Source organism: Etheostoma cragini, chromosome 12 (assembly GCF_013103735.1).
Source record: "Etheostoma cragini isolate CJK2018 chromosome 12, CSU_Ecrag_1.0, whole genome shotgun sequence".
Classification (NCBI taxonomy): domain Eukaryota; kingdom Metazoa; phylum Chordata; class Actinopteri; order Perciformes; family Percidae; genus Etheostoma; species Etheostoma cragini.
Genome location: NC_048418.1, coordinates 3,463,619 through 3,482,754, shown reverse-complemented (window position 1 = coordinate 3,482,754; position 19,136 = coordinate 3,463,619). Strand labels below are relative to the sequence as shown.

Sequence of the window (19,136 nt, the reverse complement as noted above, 5' to 3'; positions counted from 1 at the left end):
TATAGAATGGTCAGTCGATTAAAAATGCCACCACGGTCACATGTTTTGATCACGAGATTTGGTCACATATTCAAAATGGCCACCATGCAGCTGTTTCACAGCATTAAATAAAACGGTCATATATGTTGTTTTATGAGTCATTGGCATAAACATATTCTGTGGTTTGGGTTTGAGGACATATTGAAAGCCTGACATCATAGCCTCCTCTGGCTGCACACCGCTGCCTCCCTGTCATCTCTCAAACAACACTATGAATGAAAAAACGGGTTTGATACAATGACTGATAATTTGAGGAGCCTTTGCACTGTGATGACATCATTTTAGGATCTTTCTCAGCAGATGGACAATGAGTCCTCCCAGTTATTACACTTTTTAAAAATAATTTGTATTTTAATTTAGCTCAATTTAGGGTGGATTACACACACCAGGGAGAACCACTGTAACATACGTAGCTGCAGTTGCAGCTTTATAAAGAGTGACAGTTGGCCTCAATATTAGAAGTTAGAAACGTGTATTTGAATATCTGCATGTGTCTAAATAATGGGTCTACACTGTAGAAGTCTTGGTGCGTTAGAGGTTTGGACAGCTCTTGGGCAGCTCTTGGACCATGGCCAACTGATGCTCCCCACTGAAGGGTACAGTGTCTAGGGTCTTGAAAGTCAAATGCACATAGGCTGGTAGGGGTGTAACGCAAAGCCAATGTCCGTATCTTGGAAAAGGTCAATGTTGAGTTTTTGTGGTAAAAAAACAAGTTGAATTGCATTAGGCCATATTACCAGAATTTCTTTTTTTTGAAACGGACGGTGTTTTTTAAAATGGGAGTTAGGCTCAGATGAATTTGAAAGTTGGTTTAAAATATGTCTATGATGAAAATTGAGAAAACTGTTGACAAAGAAACAGGCCAAAATTCACATAAAATAAAATATGAGGAGTGCCTTTTTTAATATCAGAAATACAAACACTATGGTAAAGATTGGATTATGCTAACTGTAGCAAGTTGTGTATGATGTAGGAAATTGTTTTCCATATCTGTTCACAGCGCATGGGGATATCTGAATAAAGTGTTCATATTCGGTTACACCCCTGTACCTTGGTGTGGACAACCATTCATTTTTGTGTTTGTGTTGTGTGTGTTACGTGTGTACTGCATGTCAACCCTGTGTATGTGTCCCTGGTAGTGTCTTCATAGCCTTGTCTGAGCCTCGGGGATGTAAATCTCGATGCTGTCAGCGCTCTCCGTAGCTGAGTTCTGACGTACGGATGCAGCTCTCTTGGCGGCCAACAGGCGCTTCCTGGCCTCTTGCCGCTGTTTTTCTGAGCTCTCCAGCGAGCGGTCTCTGGCAAGAGGGGGGTGGTGGTGGGGGCCCTTGGGAGGCTTTTTTGGCACTGGAGGTGGGAGCCGCCTCTCCTGGTGGGAGAGGACGGTAAGGGAGGAGGGGAGAACATTTCAGGAAAAAGACATGTATCTGTGTGTGAGTGTGCCTTTTATGCCCATTGTAAGTGCTATCTGTAATGCTTGTTTAGTGGATTTTGGTTTAATGTACCTACGTCTTTGCACTTTACATATGTGTAAAAGTGTAAGTAAATAAGAGGTCAGAAACAATACATTTTGTATAATTCCTTTTTCATCATCCTTCCCCTTTTTTAGTGCATTACACACCATTTCTGTAAAACTGCAGCTATATACTTATTCCCTACATGTGTTGATTCACACATTGTTCCATTTCTCTATTACAAAACCATTTTTCTTTACTATAAAACAAACTTTACTAAACAGCAAATCTGTATGGGGACATAACCTTGTATAGTCTGAGGCTTTCATAGGCATGCAAGCTAGGTAGTACAGTATTGTAACATTATAATATATAAGTATATAATTAAGTGCTTGCAAGAGTATCCTCTGGCAAGGTCTGTTCCTGCGCCTATTTTATTTTGTTCATCATAAAACATGGCACCAGTTTCACTGCTATGGAGACGACATTATGCCCTCTCTTTCTACAGACACCACAAATGCCCTTAAGGACAATTCAGTTGCATTATGTTTTCTACTTGCTGTTTTGTGAAGCACTTTGTAACGTGGTTTTTGAAAAGAGCTCGATAAATAAAGATTAGTATATTCAGTATTATTATTATTTTTTATAGTTTTGCCCATCATTTCTACCAGTTATGACAACATTGTACTAAGGCAAGTTCCTCTTGAGAGACAAGAGACTGGATTACAGTAGCTGCTCTGATTTAGCTTCCCTACCTTTGCACCCTGTAAAATTCTCTATTTATTGTATTGCCTTATTTATTGCTGGTTTTGAAATCCTATTCTGCACTGAGCTGAGCTTTTGTCCACATGCATCTGAGCTCACTTTAAAATGGACTTAAGACCAATGCTAAATTTCCATAGTCCAGTACAGCACACATTACCAGGACTGGGCTGGACTGCATCCTAACAAAAGGCAGTAGCCATTTTCATCTTCCCAGTAGGGAAAGACAAAGGCTTCCCAAACATATGAATATGCTGAATTGGGTTAATAAGTTAGACTTTTCTGATCTAGTTGCATTTGTTTCTTGTTGGCGTATTTCTCTTTTTATTGGTGTTTTAATAGTTTTTATTTGCCTCCTAATTCCCTTTTTGGTTTTTGGTGTTTTAGGGCTAGAGTTTATGCATGTCTTTTGAATTGTATCTAACAGTGTGCTGTAAGGTGTATTTGTGGAGAAGAAATATTAGCTACACTCGCCGCGCTCCATCTATCTTCACAATGGCAGCTATAACACAAACAACAAAAAGCCACGCAGGCGGGTGCAGGCGGCAGAGGGAAGGAAGGAGGGGCAGAAGGAAGCATGGATAGATGGATGGAAAGACAGATATGATGGATCTACGGAGGCCCAGAGGTGTCAAGGCCCCGTGGTGTTGTTGGCATTGCAGTTATGCTGATTGATGCGTGGCTGTTTGCAAGCGCCTTCACTGTCAACACAAAAAAACACAAGAAAGGAAAAGACAATAATGAGAGCAAATGAGGAAGCTAGCAGAGTCAGTATTAACATTGATGCAAAACCACAACATACACTGCTGAAAGAGAGAAAACAAGCCAGGCAGAAGACATCTGAGAGAGATTCACAGATGCACCTAAAGATACGCAGAAGGAAGAGTATCTGTATCACCACAGAGACCAAGTCAGACAACCATGCACTCTGCACCATAAGAGAAAAGTTGAGTGATACTTCCCGATTAAAGAAAGGCTTTCTTTCTGTGACTGTCATGTGTGTGTATGTATAGATTGTTCATTTGCCAAGAGAGAAGCTATTTTGAAGTAAGGCTAAACTTTTCCCCACTGATTGTTTGTTCTTTTGCCACATGAATTCACCACAAAAATCCCCTTTTAACCCGTTTATTGTGTTAGGGTCAAATTAGACCCGTTTTTACTTCAGTTCAAATAAGTAAAAAGTTCAATTTACTTTCTTTAGTTGGAACAAGGCTTCATGATATCATCAGAAAAAGGTATTCTATCACAACAAAAGATTCTGTTACAATTTTAGTAAATTAGAAATGTTTCTAATAAAAAAGTGTGACCTGGAATAGATTATCGGCTGTTGCATAAATTGTGTGTTGCTTTGTGGATCAAATTGAATCCAACCACAGCACACACCCATAATAAATTGGCTATGATGTGAAAAACAATAATTCAATATCATTTGGGCTGAGTTAAATCACGGGTCAATTATGACCCACAAACGCAAAAGATGTGTGCAGCTTTCTAACACATTACCAAGGTAAAAGGTAGAAGGCTTCCATCCAGGAACCTCAGGTGTGATTTAACCTCAGATTATGAGCTAATAAAGAGTGTTACTGTAAAAATTATGATTCTTGCAGATTAAACCAGTGGAGCTTGGAAAGTTCTCCTTGATATGACATATTTTTTATTGATGTAAAAGCCCCAACACAATCTGGCATCTTATAACAACAGTCCTACAGGATCATGTCATGATACAATGTGTGAGTTGGTGTGAGAAAATCTTAGTCTCCAACTAAGCATCACACCATGAACTCTGTGCATGTCAGACTGTGTAACAAATGGCTGGTCATCAATCATCCACAATGTAAATGAAATAAAGTAAAAATGGAGGTAAGCAGAAACACCCACTCGCATCATCAAAAGCTTTGCAAAATACAACAAAAAGCCAGCTACAGTATGGCGCTAAAGCTGCCAATGCTTTTCATACCAGTGTGGTATCTACATCCACTGCACAGTACATGTCTATGGATGAATACAATGTGGCGTCAGTTAATGTACTCTGTCATTTCAAGCTGTATTGTCATTTGTGGTTTGCAGACATAGGTTGTAGCAGGAGCCACGTTAAACTGTGAGAACTTAGTTTGAAATGTGTGACACTTGTGATGCAGGTTGTTATGGGTTTTGAAAGCTTTAAATCAGAAGTGGATGAATTACAAAACTTTGGTTACCTCATTGTTGCTAACTTGAATCTAAAGCCCCTTTCAGACATGTAATACTGTATGTAACATTATTAGATGAATCTATCTGTCAAAGTGGTAGCTTTTTGACATTCAGACACATATAATGTTCCTTACAGCTTCACTCAGACATGAGAGAACATTTACTGAAAGAGTCACAACGCTTGTGCAATATTTGGAGCCTAGTGTGTGTCTGAGAGAGAGAGAGCACGAGAGACAGAGAGAGAGAGCAAGAGAGATGGAAAGGTGATTCAAAAATGTTTAGCTTTTGTTAACGACAATGTTGTGCACTCTTCTCGTAGTGAACCCAGTGATACATTTTCCCATCATTTAAATGTTTTTGAACATCCATAGAGAGCGAACTCTGATGCTTGCTTTATAATAGCGTACAATACAAGCCCTGAATGACAGGATGTTAAGCTCACATTGTGTATGTAAAGCAGTTCAGACATACCATGTGACAATAAATTAGATAATCAGAAAACTTAATAGAAGGCATGTCTCAAAGAGCGTTAAAGACTCCAAAATCTCAAAGTGTTTAGGGGTTTAAAAAAGGAACTTTCCATGCTGTTATAGTAGCCTTCACTGTGCAGTTCTTTGTGATTCTGAAACCAATTGCATAAGTCTGATCAGGAACAATTTCTGTAGAGCCTGATGAATAATTACCTGGCTAACACAATTTGTGTTTCCATTGGGTGTTCACCCTATCTAAATTGACTCCAAAGCATTTCAAGTACAGAAGTTAGACGAAAAACAAGACTGTTTAGTTGTAGAGTAAATTAGATTTGGAAAAAAGCTGTGATTTAACATCGGAACAGCAGAGCAGTAAAATATCCCTTTGAGTACCATAAACAAAAGTAATTTGTTGCCAAAAGAGACATTTATATAATTACTCACATTCATAATAGCCATGAAAGAGAAAGAACATTAAGCCCTCTATCAGATTAAGATCAACCAGTCAGCATACTGGAAGCTTGTGTGTGTGTGTGTGTGAGTGTGTGTGTGTGTGTGTGTGTACCTTTCTCTCAGGGGGATCCAGGGGTCTCCAGTTGTTGGCTCTGAGCTGGTGAAGCTCATCAAACTTGAGGCTTATGTTCTCAATGGACAGCTGAAGCATATCCCAAAAACCTGCCAGGTCTGAGGCCACAGGACGAGGGTGGGCGTTGGGGTTCTACGACAGGAGAAAAGGAGGAGAAGGTGGAGAAGAAATAGTTTCAAAGTTGAAAGCTGGGGAAGAGGAAATGAATGAAAATACACATTAGGCAACACATTCTCACTCTGGCCAGGTGCCTTTGGCGTTGTTATTGACGCTAAAAGTCTCCTTTAGCGTCATATCTAAACACACTTTATCTAAACGCGTTGGGTCGGGACTAATGCCGTCACTTTTGATATAGTAAGGTTAAGGAAAAGATTGTGTTAAAAAAGGTATGTTTCTGTAACACCCGGGACAAGAAAGTGACAGTTGGGTTTAGGAAACATGACAACTATATATAATATATCAAATAAAAATGTATAAATAGCTGCCACAGTGTTGTTGCAGTCATTCCCTGGCTTCAATGATGATGCAGAGACTCACAGAGATCGCAGATGTGAAAGACCTGGAAACACTGACCAATCAGAGCAGACTGGGCTTAAAAGGGGGGCTTAAAGACACAAGTGCTAAAACTGAGTGTTTCAGACAGAGGGTGAATACAGGTATATTCAGACAGACGGTATGAGAAAAATAGAGGGATTTTTAAACATTAAAGCATGTTAACATGTTGAAGTGGAACTGAGAAGCAAAAGCAGGAACGAAACGACTGGATGAAGAACATCAAAAGTAATTAATTTGTTAATAAATCAAATCTTAGTTTTTTCAAAAGTCTATTAGCCAAAAGTGAAAGGTGTAAATTATTGACTGCATGCTACTGTCAGTGTGAGTGTTTCACACTCACCAGATTTTCCTCACACAGCTCCCTGAACTGTTGAAACTTCTGGGACATCAGAAGCTGAGCGCTTCCTATAGCACTCCTTATCTTGCCGAGGACTGCAAGGACAGACACAGAGTTTTAGAAAGAGATTAAACTACAGAACATCCATCTGTTCTTGAGAAAATGTACAACAGCCAGTCAAAACACATTTTAACGCTTCCATGTGCCGATATAAAGTACATGAACTACGACTTTTGGGAGCGTTGTCGGTCAGCACTACTAGCCAGTCAGAAGCAGAGTATGAGGGCGTGCCACGCTAGCAGCTAGGCGAGCATTACAACCTGTGTTACAAAGTGATGAGCTTTTGTCACAGAAGTAAAGGCTGGACTACAGTAGAGCTGTTTGGAGCAGTTGGTGAACAGTGTTTTCTGTTGGAGATGGTAAGTCCTTTTGGGGTGGACTTTGGGCTTTTTCCCTTTGTAAACCTATAACATGCACAAAAAAGATATATAACACAATAAAGGAAAGGGAAAAGCCGAACAGCATAATATGAGCACTTCAAAACTCATTTTAAAAGACCAGAGAATAGGAGATAGTGGCATCTAGTGGCAAGGTTGCAGTTTGCAACCAACCGATACCTCTTCCCTTAGCCCCAGCGCGGTGTCCTTCAGGTAAAGTAACAAATGTCAAAGGCCCTCTCTAGAACAAGTGTTTGGTTTGTCCTTTCTGGGCTACTGTACAAACATGGCTGTCTCTCTTATTAAAATAAGGCCTTTCCTATGTTGTAACATACACACTTGGAACCTAAGCACAATGGACAACAACCACACAAAGACTTACTCTCTTCAGGCAGGTCATTGTCCCGTTGGTCGAGCTCCATCTGTTGACACCAGCCCTCCATGCGGTCAGTCTCGGCCTGCAGCAGCTTCAGAAACCAGCGTCCATCTCTGTGACACACCGACCGCTGCACCGCCTGCCATTCAAACATTCAGACGTTCACAACATGTAGAGACACAGCTGCACAGACAATTTGTATACTCACTATCATGTAACAAACCAAGTGATGTGAAAAGATCATGAAGCTTATACATGTTGAGAGTTAACATTTTGTTGCCTGTTATCAATTAATATTGCAAGATAAAAAATCCTGGAATGGCTGATAACTAACTTACTATAACTTAACATAAAATATAATTTCAAGAAAAAATTATTGCATCTTTGTAATCTTCTGAGTCTTGTTTTTTATTGCAATATTTAATCTACTTTAAACACATTAATAGTACATCATTTAACTATTTAAAGCAGGGGTCTTCAACGTTTTTTTAGGCCAAGGACCCCTTAAAGCTAAAAGAGAGACGGAGCAGGGACCCCTTACTGCATACATTGTACAAAATGTAGTTACACAACATTACAGGCCTACAATACAATAATGTTTAGGGCGGCCTAAAGCCTCAACACATACCTTTTAAAGGTGCATACATACTAAGCTTTTAAAATAACAACTGTTGGCATATTCGTTTGTTTATACATCGTGCTTTTATGTTAACTGTGGCACAGTCAATCTTTAACTTCATTTAATCTGTGGATGTCCTTATGACTACCTTAGCTATAGTACAGTAATGTTCTATGATTAGTGTTGTGTGCATTAAAAAAAATGTTTTTTTAATACTACTAACTACTATTACTACTACTACTACTGCCACTAATAATAAAAAATAATAATAATAATGATAATAGGACTGAAGGCTCTGAACAATAATAAACAATAAATATTGCCAGACTCTTTTTTTTTTTTTTTTTTTTAAACCATCGAACAATAATTTGGTGGCCCCATTGCAGCAACTTTGAGGACCCCCCTATGGGTCCCAGGCCCCTTGTTGAAGATCTCTGATTTAAAGGATCATGGTTATGACCATTGTCGACCATTTCCAAATGCATTAAATACAATCTTACATGTTTGGATATGTTTTTTCTACTGTTCCAGGCCTCCATTAATTTCTGTAAAGGTATGAAAGTCAATTAGTAGACTCAAGAAACTCGTTTGAGTTGTATTATCCATCACAAACCACATCAAGCATTCATTTTTTTCAATTTTATATTACTGTTGCATTTTAATACAGTTTAAGTGTAGACTGATTTGAAATACACCACTGCATTTCCTCATTTACAATGATGTGACGCAGTGGCTCCCAAAGGTTTTCTGCAGGGCCCCCTTTTGTAGATTCAAACAATTGTTTAATCTCAATTTTGTCATCAATAGGCAGACTTTCAAATTTGTGCTGTAAAAGATAATCCACGTTGTTCATGGAGACTGCAGTTACTATCTTCCACTAACTATTGCCAACTATGAGCGAGTGACAACAACAGTACTTGGCAAACGGTTATATGAACCTGTTACTGCTAGGGATTTCCCCCCCATTATTAATATGAAAACATTCATTAGTGTTGCTATAACCGTAGCATTTGAAACATGATACAGTAGCAAATGACTGGAGTTAATTAGTGAGTGATAACAGTATTTCTGGCATGACAACTGCATTTGTGAGAAATGAATATTGTTGATTATGTGTTCATGTCTTGACGTCCCTGGACCTGTTCTTATATATATCACTGAATACGCTCCCACAAACCTCCAGAATAGCAGAGCTGTTGAAGTTGACATCAAGTGAGTCTTCTGTTACACTGTCTATCCAGGGGTCTGGAGGGGGGAGGATGGACGGGTCAAAGCCCACATCGTCGAAGTCATCGGAGGCACAGGCGTGGTAGTGGTTCCCTGAGCCTTGGATGCTGACCGTAGAGGTGGCAGCATCGCGGGAGTATTGTCGAGAGATGGCACCAGATGACAGGACTTCCATGTCAGTGTCCGGGGAGTCTAAAGGGGTATCCAGCAGGTCTGGCATGTCCATATCTGCCTAGATGGAATAATGAACACATTTCATTATACCATGGTTTGGGCAAATACTGTTGTTATAATAATAATAATAATAAATAATTGTGATTGGCTGCAGGCTGGCTGCAGGTTGTCTATTGTGTGATATCAAAATGATATAGTACACATAGTAATGTACTATAGTACAGTTCCGGGGGAAAAAAACAACACTAAGTGTAGTCCTCCATTGCCTCGTCCTCACAAAGCACAGGATGACGCTAATACAAAAGCTTCAAGAGTAAACTACCCTGCCCCTCTACATTTTGTTTGTTTCACATTTAGAGATCATCTTTCATCTTTATCACTTTGATTATAAGCACTGTTAATCAAACCATTATTTTCTGTTTTTGGTGTTGAAAATTAGCAAATTTAGCTCAATTGCTAATTGAGCTAAAACACTTAAGCAATGCATCTAAATCATCTACTGTTATTTCTATGTCAAATAAAACTTAATCAAATCTAATCTCACATTCCATTCACTATTTGAGGCTGCATTTGACAGTTCACATTGCGTATTATTCGTTTGTGAAAGTCGGACGTTAAATTTAGGAAAATGGCATAGATGGATAGCTCGCTTGTTTTGTTGTTAAACATACTGTCAAATTATATTTACTCTCTAGCATATCGTTGTAGCCGTCTGAGCCATGAGTTAATTATACAAGCTAAGCAGACTAGTAACAGCTCTGTTTGCCAGGTAGTTATCTAAGGTTTGTCCTATTTACTGGAGAATTGAACGTTTCCATTTCATAGAGAAACCTTATGGGATGGTAATTATTGTTCAAGGTACAAGTCTGACCCTCAGGTGTTACCAAGGAAACAGATTTATTGTTTATTAATTTAAATGAATGGTCCTACAAAATGTTGTTTGGCAATTAAACATGGTATGAGTGGGTTAATGACCTTCAAGGTGTCCAGGTCATGGCCTCAGGCAGAGGGCCAGAACCGCCCGTTGTCCATTAACCCCTGATAATGCACACATTGTCCATTATCCATTATTTTTTATCCATACTAGATTATTGTGTTCCTCTACTTGGGTCTGTTTGAGTCTACATAATTTTGAGGGTCTAATATCTTCAGGTCCATTTAGTTTGAAAAAGTATTTTTGTGCATCATGTTCAGGTATTGAGTTATTTTAGGTCGAACCCAAATTTTGGCCCCCTAAACACCATAGCTCATAAACACAGTCTGGAAGCTTTACAAGGAAATGTTCTGATTTCTGGGTTCAGTAGATAGTTGAAAGCGTTTTTACATGTGGGAAATATGCACTGTCTCTCTAGAAAGAAAATGTCATCTTTGAGTATGTAGCTATCAGGGACTTGAATGAAACCCTCATCCTTCAAACACTAAATGATATGAAAGTACCCATAACTCTCAAAAATAAGAAGACACAAAAGTGAAGCATTCCTGAAACTACTTTCAGTATTCTACTGGGACGATATTCACCTTTGCCAAGGCTGTACAATCCTTTAAACTGTAATGTATCCATAGAGAATGTTATGAAATGTGTAACTGGCTAGTGGCTGTAGATTTCCGAAGTACCTTGGAGCGGGTAATGATTTGAGCTGAGTATCTCGACAACTAAAGAGCAGTGGTGGAAGCTTACCTGTACAGCTGCTGTCACACTGTTGGAGCGCTGGAACCGCCGATACCTGACAACAAGAGGTAGACATACAGAAAATACTAGGCACCAAGATTGTTTCATGTCATGTGTAGCATACTTTCTATGCTGTATTCTGATAAAATACTATTGCCACCATGCCATTAGCTAGCACTTTGACCCAGACTCACAGCAAATGAAGAACATTGGTGAACACATGATTTTATGGACACTATATCAAATTTTGATTTCAGGGTTATGGTATCAGTAGTCTCGCCTTGCCAGACCATCCACACGCTACGAAGCAGAGGAGGGTCTGGCTAGTCCACACAGTGTTTTAGGATGGGAGAAAAATGTGCTTTGGTTTATTGGCATTTCTCTAAACCAGTCCCAATCGTCATGGGCAGCGCTAAGCTCCGCACAGATGTGCTGCAAAATAGTCGTGCAAGAGAAAACTCAGATTGGAAAGATAGTCTAGCTAGCTGTGTAAATTTACCCTTCTAGTCTGAAGGAAATACGTCTCATGTACCATGACTTCAATGAGTGAAGACAGAATCTAATCAGATTACCCTGCAAAAAACTTGTGACTAACTAAAAGAATTAAATTAGGGCCAGAGATTTTGATATTTTACTCAGTGATCTGGTTTTACAGTGTGTTCACCAGTGCAAAATATAGCAGTAAATGTACTGCCTGGGTTCCAGGCTGTGGAACAGTCTCCCCCTGGGACTCCGGTCAGCAAACTCTCTTGGGTGTTTTAGGTCTCAGCTGAAGAACTAACTCTTCACTAAATGTTTTTGTGCTTGAGCCATATGCTCTATTTTGAGTAGTTATGCCTTTTTAGCTTATATAAAGCACTTTTTAACCTAGAATTTAAAAGGTGCTATCAAAAAATAAAACTTTACTTTCTTATTTAGTATGTAAGACCATATGCTTGTACTGTGGCTATCAACATTTTTGTACATAGTTTTACTTTGTCTTCAGTCTCAGAGTAAGCTTTTGTTTTTGCCAAAAGTAACAATGGACAAAACTGGCAACAAAAATGCTAATCTTTGAAGATTGATGTTATGGTAAAGCTAGAAATGTATAGTCGAAACAAGGGGTTAACAGGAGTCCCACTGTAGTTCCTGATAGCATAGGTTTAGGTATAGAAATTGTTAAGCGCTTGTTGATATCACCTCAGCACTCTAGATGGGTTAACATTTGGTTATAAATCTGTTGGTACGGCATCCCCTAACACAGTTTGGAAGGAAAAATCCAGCTTAACTGTACGACTTGAGCTGCAAAACAAGCTCTGGATCCAAACCTCTATATGGGCGCTCGCACTACCAACTGAGCTACATGAGGGCCCAAGGTCTTCCATTTTCTACCCTGTTCTTATGTTAATTTATGCATCCATCCTATATGCATGGCATGAACTGGTCAGGGAAACACCTTGAACCGGTTGCCAGTGTAGCGCTTACATTTTAATCATTCACCACCTTTACTTACAAGCAATTCAGAGTATTTGTGTTGATGGAAAAGCACACAAACACAAGGAAAACATGACGGCCAACATTCACTCTTCAAACTATGTCGGTGTGAAGTGTGAAGAAGTGCATCTTGGCTAATGTCATACTCGATACTTGGTACTGGACACCTGCTACTGATTTAAATAATTTAATAGCTTAGTTCCTCCTGGGGATTTGTCTCCCATCACTTACATTGGAGGCACATTAGAGAAGGACCTTTTAATGGCCAGTATTAACAGGGAGTACTTATTCTTAGATTTCAGATTGTATATATGCACTTAACTATTGCTTTGAAGACTATATTCAGAAATAACTTGTCCTTGCTGGCTCTGAAACAAAATTGCTCATATGTACTGTGGATGTTAAATGGTCAAGTCTATACTGAGTAAAAAGTCAACTAAAGAGAATTAAATAAAAATATGTGCCTCACCCTCTGTCATCCTCTACTTGCACCCCTACTGAGGTGAACTTGGATGGGTCCTCTGGATCTGGAACCTCTTCTGGTCCATCAACCTACAGGAGACAGGCGGGATAAGTTAGGGATAATGTAGTTTGCGTTGCCAACTTGGCAACTTTCTTGCTAGTTAACAACTTTTCAGACCCTCTTAGCGACTTTATTGCAAAAAAGCAACTAACAACAAATTATGCGACTTCAGACCATCAGGGCAAAAGCTAGATATATTATACTGGAATTGATTTCCATGCATGTGGCTCAAAGTTATCACAGTCCAGGGCTCTTCTGCAGGATTTCTGCAGGTTTCAACAAGTCAAATTTAAGACCTTTATAATGAAATTTAAGACGTATATCACGTCATAAAAAAAAACGAAATGCAAAGCCACAAAAGTAAATCAAATTATTAAAACAGCCACGGAATAAACCGAAAAAATGTCAATGTGCATTAGTGGTAGCGTTACATGGACATAGAAAAATGTTCTTTAGAACTACAACCCAATACTTTTGTGAATCCAGACTTTTTAAGGCCTTAAATTTTGATTTTGAACTTTTAGACTTTATTATACTTTTTAAGACCCCCGCAGAAACCCTGTTCGGCCAGCAGCACGGGGTCTCTCTCTCTCTCCCTTTCCTATTGTGTCGTGTAGTAGGCATTCACCTGACAACCAATGAGCTGTATGCAAAGTATACAAGATGACTCCATCAACATGAAAACACACATATGACATCCTCTAGGGACCTGTGGAGACTTTTGGAGCTGGTGAAGCTACTTTCATTGGAGAAGAGTTTGAAAAAATGTAAAGCGATGAAGGTTTGAATGAGCAGGAAAGGGGTTCTGATGTGCAATATTAAGCGGCTTCCTCTCATTACCCTGCTTATTACAAGGCTTATAACACAGCTCTTAATATGGCTTTTCCTACAGAGGTTACCCGCTGATGATGCATGCGTCCCAGTTGTGACTGTTAGCTTTACCGCTGATTCCGGCAGAAACCAGGTTGCTGTAGCGAGTGAGCCAAACATGGAGCTAACTAATGCTCTGTAATTGCACTGATGCTATTAGCGCTGTTAGCGATCTCCGTTTCCTCCTCCCTCTTTCTCCCTTTGTGATCCACTGCTCAGCGGCATGAGCTCAGTATGAGTAGTAATATAGCTTAAGAAAGGATTGAATTGATGTAAAAATGGTCAACAGAGTCTCCGTCCATGTCTTTGGTCTGTTATACTTAGTGACAGTCAGTTGTAGAAATAACAGACCGTAGAATGCCATGATTGACCAATCTGAATCAAATCACAACAATCACATCGATAAGATCATAAGAAGGACTTCATTTCCTAATTCATGTCAACACAGCCTCTAACTGTATGTGAAATCAGTGCTCTGACTAATACTTATGGTTTGGGGAGGTAATAGTGAGTTGTGAGAAGATACAGTATGTGTATATCTGCAGAAACACAGATATACAGGCTCTATTTAATGTTTATGTAAATGAAGCCCATTGTGTCCTCTGGCCTCCTCCTCCTCCATGTCTCTCCTCCGCCACTGCTGTCTCATACATACCTGGATGCCTATGGAAAGACATTTGCCCTTCCTGAGTGCTTCTTTCCTGTATACATCCCGGTGGTTTTCAACAACTGGCCCCCTGCTCAGGATTGAGGGGGTGGGGGTGCTGACTGTCATGGTACTGTTACTGACATGCTGACTGGCTGGTCCATGAACCTACATAGAAATAATGACAAATGTGTAAATACAATATTCACAAAAGCAATTTTGTACAATTTTGTACATTAAAAGTCCAAAGCACTAACCTGCGCATTTGCAGCTTCTATTGCAGCTGTCAGGGCCTTCATGCTGTCAATGCTTTCTGTTGAGTTACTGAGCCCTGACTGGATGGTCATGTCACCTCTGGGTCCTTCTTCTTCCATGTATGCATCCTGGTTGGTTTTAGAAAACATGGAGCATTGCTTACAGTGTTAATATCACAACTAATATCACATAGTATCATTTATGAAATTTAAATTTGAGAAGAAAAAAAAATCAGGAGCTGGGCACTCTACCCCGCTCCCTACCTCCTGAACTGGCCTTTGGGGCTGCATGAATCCTATTCAAGACACTGGTACATGTCACGTGGACTGTGAATGGATCAGGCCCATCCTACATCCAGGACATGATCAAACCAAAAAGCAAAGAGCATCTCCTACGCTTTGCTCCTGCCAATCGGCTTCATACTCCTTCAACACGAAGTGGGCCGGGCTACCGCTCTACTAAGTCCCAACTGTTGGCTGTCCAGGCTCCACAATGGTGGAAATACTCCTCATTGACATCGAGGCAGCAGAAACGTAACACATCTTCCACCGTGGACAAAATCTATTAAGACTTCACCTTGGCCCATACAAACAATAAAAATAGAAACTATATCTCTATCTTCTATTGTTTCTGAATTTAGCTCTTGAACAAGATCAACATCTTTGAGTCCATGTATGTTGCGTGATTTTTGCCCTTTTTAGGTTGTGCCCACATTGGTTGAAAGCACTTATTCTGAGCAGCTTTGGTTGAAGGAATGAGCTAAATAAAGTTCATTAATGTAAGGAGCTGATACTGTGATATTGTTGTTGGGTTGAGCTGCATCACATCTGGGGTACAAAACACATTGAGAAGCAAGGCAGGCAGAAGCTAGGGGCAGGCTAAGCCCACGCAAACGTGTCTAGCTCACCCAATCAAAAAATTTAGAACATGCGTATGTTCAGTTTCCTCATGGTGGTTTTCTTGGAAACATTTTCTTGGAGTATTTTCAAGCATGTGTTACAGGTTTTTGTACCTTTAGAGTTAAAGAGGTGTTCTTCTTTCCTGTCTAAACAACCTAAACTACAAAGAACCTTAGGGTAGTTTAACCCTTATCCATAATGTACATTATTACGATGATAGAAGTGCTGATGTTCTGTAGGGGTAGGTTAACGTAAGAGCCTTGTGCAGTACCTGTGCAGACTCGGTGCTGCTCTGGGCTGTGATGGAGATGTAGGGCTTGGAGGCTGTGGAGCAGGTTGAAGTTCGGGGCGGCACTGGTGGAGGGGTTTTCTTATAGGTGGTGATGCAAGATGAAACTGCAAAGAATGATAAAGACAGGTCATGGGGATAATATGTGTTAACATTCTAAACTGTATAAGTTGCAGACACAGCGCTAACTGCTCATATTCAGTTAGTTGGAAGATTGTATACAGGAGAATTCAATCTGACTCTAGCCCCACTGTGATCTTTAATTCCTAGTTTGATCTCATCAGCACTGAACTAAACGAGGTTTAACAAGGTTTTAGTTTGATGGTGTGACTCTGCTCATGTGATGCTTTGGAATCTGATCAGATCAGGGAAGGCTGTCCCTGAGCTCACAAACTTAGAGCCTAAGATACACAACATTAAATAAACATGAATACAAAATGCGCAAATATACTGCAAATGAAAGCTGCTGTGTTCTGCAGATTGAAAAACATGCTTGACTTATTTTAATTAGGTGCCTAAAGAAATGTGACATTCATCCAACTGGATAGACTGTTGCCCGGAAGGTGGTGTTAACAGACAAAAGCTTATTTGTATGGTTTTCACTGGCTCAATCCGCATTTGAAATATGGATGATCCTTTCCCGTGAATTATCTATTTGAATCCTGGATGCCTCAGTTGGTATAGCATCAGGCTTTTATTCTGAGTCCAGGGCTCAAGTTAGTGTTCAGAGGACAAGTTTGTGTAATTTGTCTGTTGTTTCCACTGGAGGAGACTGTGAAGAGTTTGGTTTTGTCCACAAGACTTTAAGGGCCCACCTATTAGGACACTTTTATTTACATTTAGCCACATGTGTCTCTGCTGGGCAGATCACATACCCAATCGCAATCCATTTTGAGTTCCAAGTCTGACCTGTTAACAGACTAAAGACTGAAGATGACTTCCCTCCAGAGAGCCTGGATAGCTCAGTTGGTAGAGCATCAGACTTTTAATCTGAGGGTCCAGGGTTCAAGTCCCTGTTCAGGTGACAGGCTGTGTATAATGTGTCTGTAGTTCTCATGATCTTCTACCTTCATGTGGCTTTAAGATATTTGGGCAGACCACGGCACTGTCAGAGGAAGTAATAGACATAATGTTTATGGTTTTCATCGGCTCAATACCCCATTTGGAATTAAGACAATACTTTCTCCCAACTCTTTACGAAGCCTGGATAGGTCAGTCAGTAAATCAGGGGTCCTCAAATGTATCGCCCAAAGGTCCAAATCGGATTTTTATAAAAGATCAGAGGAAAAAATTGGTGATAACAAAATACCATGTAATGAACTCACCTATAACTTTTATAACCCAGACCTCTCAGGTCATCTGAGTCAGGTCTGCTTTTTGTCCCCAGAGTCAGAACTAAACGGGGAAGCAGTGTTCAGTTTCTATGCTCCACACATCTGGAACAAACTCCCAGAAAACGGCAGGTCCACAACAACTCTCAGTTCTTATAAATCAAAGCTGAAGACTTTTCTTTTTGATACTGCCTTTCTTTACATCATAATTGTTCCTTCTGGCACTGTAACCTTTATTCTCATATTTCATCTGTTTTTAATTGTTTTTAACTGCTCTTTATGTGAAGCACTTTGGATTGCCCCGTTGCTGAAATGTGTTATACAAATGAGGCTGCCTTGCCTTATGGTCACCTTTGTGCCAGGCTAGCTACATTGATGTACCAAACAAAGAGAGGTGGATGCACAACAGGCAGCACTGTCATTGGGGTTAACATCCAGTATGCTGTGGCAGGTTTTGGCAATAAAAGCACGTTGGTTCATGTCAGAGAAGATCGTGGTTTAGGTTAAATGTCAAAAATCACGTGGTGTTGTCTGCACGTTATTAGAGTCACTGTACACCTTTCCCATATTAAACAAGACTACGATCTTCAACTAACTCTTACCAAAAGCTGCCAGTTTCTAAACATAACCCCCCAAAAATCATCATTTTGTTCTTTGTTACTTGCCAGCTGCACTAACAACCCGTCTCCTCATTACGTTAACATAAAATCAGTTGGTGTTATGTTTCCTTCAAAAGGTATTTGCTGTTGCACATATGTTGTACTCATGAATGTTATTCTTAGAAGACAGGGTTGGTGTACTTTAATTACCGGGAACTCTTGGTTGTTACAGAAAAATAAAAAGTTGTCATTGCCCACATCTGTCTTCCGCCTCCTCCATCTATCTCTCTGTAATACTTGGAATTAGATGCAAACTTTGAGTGTTGGCTGTAAGGGTGCCTAAGGGCTAAACATGGAATATGAGGATAAACCCCATTGAGGGAGGTTTTTACCCTGTAAATTTAAATTTACATGGAGAAAAGCTTCCTCCTCCCTGTCTCTGTTAAATCAGTCATCCACAGTGGCAAACCACTCCTCTCCCTCTGCTCGTCCCCAGACAGAGCTGCTTTCTTGTAATTCAAGTGTTTCAGCAGAATATTCAGGTTGCTTTTGGACAGGGTCAGGGCAGCTCATCACTTGGTTTTGGATGCATCAGCAGAATGCTAACGGTTTACTGGGGCTATGTTTGAAAACGGGATCTATAGCATCTTGCTCTTGGAAGTCAGCTCCTTTGACTGACGTATAATGTGTTGGCTGCTTGTGTGACTTCTCGTCTCTCTTTAAGGGACTTTAATGACATGCCATTTATCCTGTGGAGGCTCCACCAGAGCTTTCTCTGTAGCCTATGTAAGTGGCCTGAAGTTTATATTCCTGCATTGGTGTGTGCGTCGATTTCTTTAAGATAATAGCAGGGCCGGCATTGGTGTGTGTGTGTGTGTGTGTGTGTGTGTGTGTGTGTGTGTGTTAGAGCAAGTGAGAGAGGGACAGTGATTAGCTTCAGAGGGAGTAGGGACTCTAGAGTCATAGTGAGAGAAACAAAGTGTCTCCCCTGTGCTTTCTGACCAAGATGGGAATCTGTAGCAGGAAAAGTTAACTCTCTCAACAGAGTGAGACAAGTAGGCGTCTTACTCTGTTAAGCTAAAACAAAGACCCAAACACACAGGGTGAAAAGAGGATCTGCAGCAATGAGCAGTACAACAAAAATAACATCTCCTCACATTGCTCTGCTTCTCTTTAGCCTTCAGCAGTCTGTCAAAATGTTTGCCTGAATCTCACAATAGGGAGAGTGAACCTGGGGGGCTTCACATGTATGACAAGCATAACCTTTATGTGAAACGACTACCATTAATATTTACATTCAACTTTTTTTCTGACTTGCATTAGTCTCTCTGTATGGGGCATCACCTTGTATCTTGG

At 40.1% G+C, this 19,136-nt stretch overlaps 1 protein-coding gene, 1 long non-coding RNA gene and 1 other non-coding gene across 7 annotated transcripts in view; 2 read left to right on the top strand and 1 right to left on the bottom strand.

Annotated features, from left to right (window-relative positions):
- Positions 1 to 376: 376 nt before the first annotated feature.
- LOC117954586 (disks large-associated protein 1-like) overlaps positions 377 to 19,136 on the bottom strand; it is an 80,577-nt gene continuing 61,817 nt past the window's right edge. For 4 of the 5 annotated variants that reach the window (XM_034888500.1, XM_034888501.1, XM_034888502.1 and 1 more), the window contains exons 7-16: positions 15,833 to 15,957; positions 14,665 to 14,790; positions 14,417 to 14,575; positions 12,838 to 12,920; positions 10,905 to 10,950; positions 9,003 to 9,284; positions 7,213 to 7,345; positions 6,397 to 6,488; positions 5,481 to 5,633; positions 377 to 1,408 (exon numbers count right to left, since the gene is read on the bottom strand). In XM_034888500.1, coding sequence (XP_034744391.1) covers positions 1,184 to 1,408; positions 5,481 to 5,633; positions 6,397 to 6,488; positions 7,213 to 7,345; positions 9,003 to 9,284; positions 10,905 to 10,950; positions 12,838 to 12,920; positions 14,417 to 14,575; positions 14,665 to 14,790; positions 15,833 to 15,957 — 1,424 coding nt within the window. In that variant the 3' untranslated portion in view covers positions 377 to 1,183. Of the gene's footprint in view, positions 1,409 to 2,597; positions 2,957 to 5,480; positions 5,634 to 6,396; positions 6,489 to 7,212; positions 7,346 to 9,002; positions 9,285 to 10,904; positions 10,951 to 12,837; positions 12,921 to 14,416; positions 14,576 to 14,664; positions 14,791 to 15,832; positions 15,958 to 19,136 lie in introns of those variants that run through there. The other variant, XM_034888503.1, reaches the window with a different exon arrangement.
- On the top strand, positions 3,684 to 15,978 carry LOC117954678. The gene is made up of 3 exons (XR_004658868.1): positions 3,684 to 3,762; positions 4,329 to 4,331; positions 15,966 to 15,978. It is a non-coding gene; the product is annotated as an uncharacterized LOC117954678 (long non-coding RNA).
- Positions 16,802 to 16,874, top strand: trnak-uuu. The gene has a single exon. It is a non-coding gene; the product is annotated as a tRNA-Lys (tRNA).